The sequence below is a fragment of the Entelurus aequoreus genome, linkage group LG09, assembly GCF_033978785.1.
Source record: "Entelurus aequoreus isolate RoL-2023_Sb linkage group LG09, RoL_Eaeq_v1.1, whole genome shotgun sequence".
Taxonomy (NCBI): Eukaryota; Metazoa; Chordata; class Actinopteri; order Syngnathiformes; family Syngnathidae; genus Entelurus; species Entelurus aequoreus.
Window position 1 is genome coordinate 6,196,826 of NC_084739.1, and position 3,972 is coordinate 6,200,797.

Below are 3,972 nucleotides of genomic sequence, written 5' to 3' on the forward strand. Positions count from 1 at the left end.
AGCAAAAATATGGCAATATCGCGAAATGATCAAGTATGACACATTGAATAGATCTGCTATCCCCGTTTAAATTTAAAAAATTCATTTCAGTAGGCCTTTAAAGGCCTACTGAAAGCCACTACTAGCGACCACGCAGTCTGATAGTTTATATATCAATGATGAAATCTTAACATTGCAGCACATGCCAATACGGCCGGGTTAACTTATAAAGTGACATTTAAAATTTCCCGGGAAATATCCGGCTGAAACGTCGCGGTATGATGACGTATGCGCGTGACGAAGTCAGAGTAACGGAAGTTATGGTACCCCGTAGAATCCTATACAAAAAGCTCTGTTTTCATTTCATAATTCCACAGTATTCTGGACATCTTTTGCAATTTTTTTAATGAACAATGAAGGCTGCAAAGAAGACAGTTGTAGGTGGGATCGGTGTATTAGCAGCGGACTACAGCAACACAACCAGGAGGACTTTGTTGGAGCGCTAGCCGCGCTAGCCGCCGACCTCACCTTGACTTCCTACGTCTCCGGGCCGCCAAACGCATCGGGTGAAGTCCTTCGTCCTTTTGCCGATCGCTGGAACGCAGGTGAGCACGGGTGTTGATGAGTAGATGAGGGCTGGCTGGCGTAGGTGGAGAGCTAATGTTTTTAGCATAGCTCTGTGCGGTCCGGTTGCTAAGTTAGCTTCATTGGCGTCGTTAGCACAGCATTGTTAACCTTCACCAGCCTGGAAAGCATTAACCGTGTATTTACATGTCCACGGTTTAATAGTATTGTTGATTTTCTATCTATCCTTCCAGTCAGGGGTTTATTTCTTTTGTTTCTATATGCAGTTAAAGCACGATGCTATCACGTTAGCTCGTAGCTAAAGTGTTTCACCGATGTATTGTCGTGGAGATAAAAGTCACTGTGAATGTCCATTTCGCGTTCTCGACTCTCATTTTCAAGAGGATATAGTATCCCAGGTGGTTTAAAATACAAATCCGTGATCCACAATAGAAAAAGGAGAGAGTGTGGAATCCAATGAGCCAGCTTGTACCTAAGTTACGGTCAGAGCGAAAAAAGATATGTCTTGAACTGCACTCTAACGTTCCTCATCCACGAATCTTTCATCCTCGCTCAAATTAATGGGGAAATCGTCGCTTTCTCGGTCCGAATCGCTCTCACTTCTGGCCGCCATCACTGTAAACAATAGGGAACTTTGCGGAAATGTTCAGCTGACTACGTCACGCTACTTCCGGTAGGGGAAAGGCTTTTTTTTGTCAGATACCAAAAGTTGCGATCTTTATCGTGGTTGTTCTATACTAAATCCTTTCAGCAAAAATATGGCAATATTGTGAAATGATCAAGTATGACACATAGAATAGATCTGCTATCCCCGTTTAAATTAAAACATTTCATTTCAGTAGGCCTTTAAATAACTGTCACATTGAGTAATTCCTCAACTTTCTCAGTCTTTTTTGCCACTTGTGCAAATTCCAAATGAGCTAATATTTGCAAAAAATAACAAAGTTCACCAATTTGAACATTAAATATCTTGTACTTGCAGTCTATTCAATTGAATATAAGTTGAAAATGATTCGCAACTCATTGTATTCTGTTTTTATTTACCATTTACACAACGTGGCAACCTCACTGGTTTTGTACATTTTTGTAAAACTTTGTTTAGAAAATGTGGCAAACAACCAGAACTGTTAATCCTTTAATTCAATCAATCAATCAATGTTTATTTATATAGCCCTAAATCACAAGTGTCTCAAAGGGCTGTACATTGGACATTATGTTCCGTTTTATCGTTTGATGGCGATGGTCAGCCCATCCCCCACAGTGACCATGCTCAGCTCGATCCTCTGGTCCCAGTGCAGCTTCTTATTGAGAGCGTCCAGAGTCCTGGAAGTCACGTCATCCGGCGCCGGATCCACAACCTTGCCACTCCACAGCACCTTTTACAAAAACACTTACAATAAGCTCATATTTTTCTCGAAGTTGCGTCACCTACGTTATCAATAGCGATGATGCCTCCTTTGCGGATGAGCTCTAAGGACTTTTCATAATATCCATCATAGCTGGCCTTGTCGGCGTCGATGAAGACGAAATCAAAGGTCCCGTTCTCTCCCGCTGCTAACAGCTCATCTAAAAAAAAAAAAGCAAATGGGAGATTAAAATAATTTAAAAAAAAGTGAAAAGTTGGTCAGAAAGGCAAAAAAAAATGGTGTACTTAGCGTGGTCATTGCCGGTTGGAGTCGTACTTCTATCTTATTCTCCACGCCAGCCTGTGGACGTTGGTCACACACTTAAAACTTATATTCATGTTTCCGGGGTAAATATACAAAACAGTGTTTCCCATAAACTGCCAAGATACCTGTGGCGGTGGGGGCGTGGCTATGGGCGTGGTCACCATGACATCATCGAGTAATTTGCATAATTTACTACAATTATATGATTTTCTCTAAAAAGGCTCAAAAAATGTATACTTACTAATTAATAACAGTTTTGTTTTAAACGTCCATCCATCCATCCATTTTACAATATAATTACAACACTTTATGTACATATTTATATACAGATTTGAACAATAAGTTATTCACTGAAATATATTTATTAATTGTGGTTCTCACAAAAAATATATCTTATAAAATATAAAAGCTAAAATGTCTCTTAAAGCTCTGCCCCTTTAATTAGTGCATACTAAATCATTTAACTTTAGCCTACTACTACAACCATATTATTTACCAGCAACATAAAGTGAAACAGAGGCAGAGGTGTCCTGCCACAGTCAGTAACAAATAAACAGAAAACAGTAGTGGTCAAATACAAATAAGGCAAAAAGAGAAGTATCCTACACTTCTCTTTTGTAAAGTAAATCTGAACAGCCTATATGGGCATCTACATCAACTATATGATTTGCCTGAGAAGCTGGACAGGACAAAAAAATAATATTTTTTAATTTATTTTTATTTTTATTTGTGGCGGACGTAATTCTTTCATGGCGGGCCGCCACAAATAAATGAATGTGTGGGAAACATTGCAAAATATTAAATAATACAGTCTACAAAAAAAAAATAGACCTAAAATTTACCGATCATAAATCTTCACTATGATGTCACTTTCGTCACTTGATTGACGTTCGCGGCACCCGAGGGTCTTGTGAGATGACGCTGGCTGCTGCCAGGTCATTATTAAGAAAAAACGACCGACAGCAAGACGAGAAACCCTTCTTTTTTTTTTGCTTTTTTTTTTTTACGACCTGCCGTCAAAACTCCAAAAGACCGACTGCGCAGTTCCTGTCTTCACAATAAAAGCCCTGCTTCATCCGGCACCCCTGATTGAAACTATTATAACATTATTAAAATAATGAATTCAAATTAAATTACAATATTTTGAATCGTACGGAAATTAATTTAAAAAATGCATGATAAAAAAACATTATTCCAAGACAACATATAGGTTTTTAATCATTCAATATATTTATGTATTGAATTGCCTTTTAAATTATGACTAAAGTAGTAAAAAAAGAACCTTAATTAAAACCTCTAAAGGCCTTAGTGGCCACATGCATGGACAGCACCTTTTTGCTCATATTTCCAAAATTGCTACTGAATTGGGGTCTTATGGCCACTTATGTGGACACTTATGCTGCCATCTGGTGGTGTCAGAAGAGTATAACATACAATGAAATTTGGGGGAAAAAGTGTAAAAATAGGAATTAGCATGTCACTAAACATTTTGTGTACTTATGGACTAATAAGTACATCATATCAAAAGATGATTCGTAGTTTTTATTCTAATTAGGGTCAAAGCAAAGAGAAATTAAAAAAAATCACGTAAACAAATAGCTTGGGCCTTAAGAGGATAAAATGCAACATGAATAAGTGCCCGTGTCCTTTTATATTTAACACTATTACTTTACTGTTTTTATTGCATGATTGTCTATTTTTCTTTATTTTGCTCAGGCTCTAAAGCCTGGTGTAACAT

General features: G+C 37.9%; 1 protein-coding gene across 1 annotated transcript in view; it reads right to left on the reverse strand.

Moving 5' to 3' along the window:
- Nucleotides 1–1,686: 1,686 nt before the first annotated feature.
- Nucleotides 1,687–3,972, reverse strand: part of LOC133656760 (catechol O-methyltransferase domain-containing protein 1-like) — a 6,450-nt gene continuing 4,164 nt past the window's right edge. The window contains exons 5-7 of the mRNA XM_062057598.1: nt 2,216–2,270; nt 1,997–2,130; nt 1,687–1,940 (exon numbers count right to left, since the gene is read on the reverse strand). Of these exons, the coding sequence (XP_061913582.1) occupies nt 1,788–1,940; nt 1,997–2,130; nt 2,216–2,270 (342 nt within the window). The 3' untranslated portion in view covers nt 1,687–1,787. The remainder of the gene's footprint in view (nt 1,941–1,996; nt 2,131–2,215; nt 2,271–3,972) is intronic.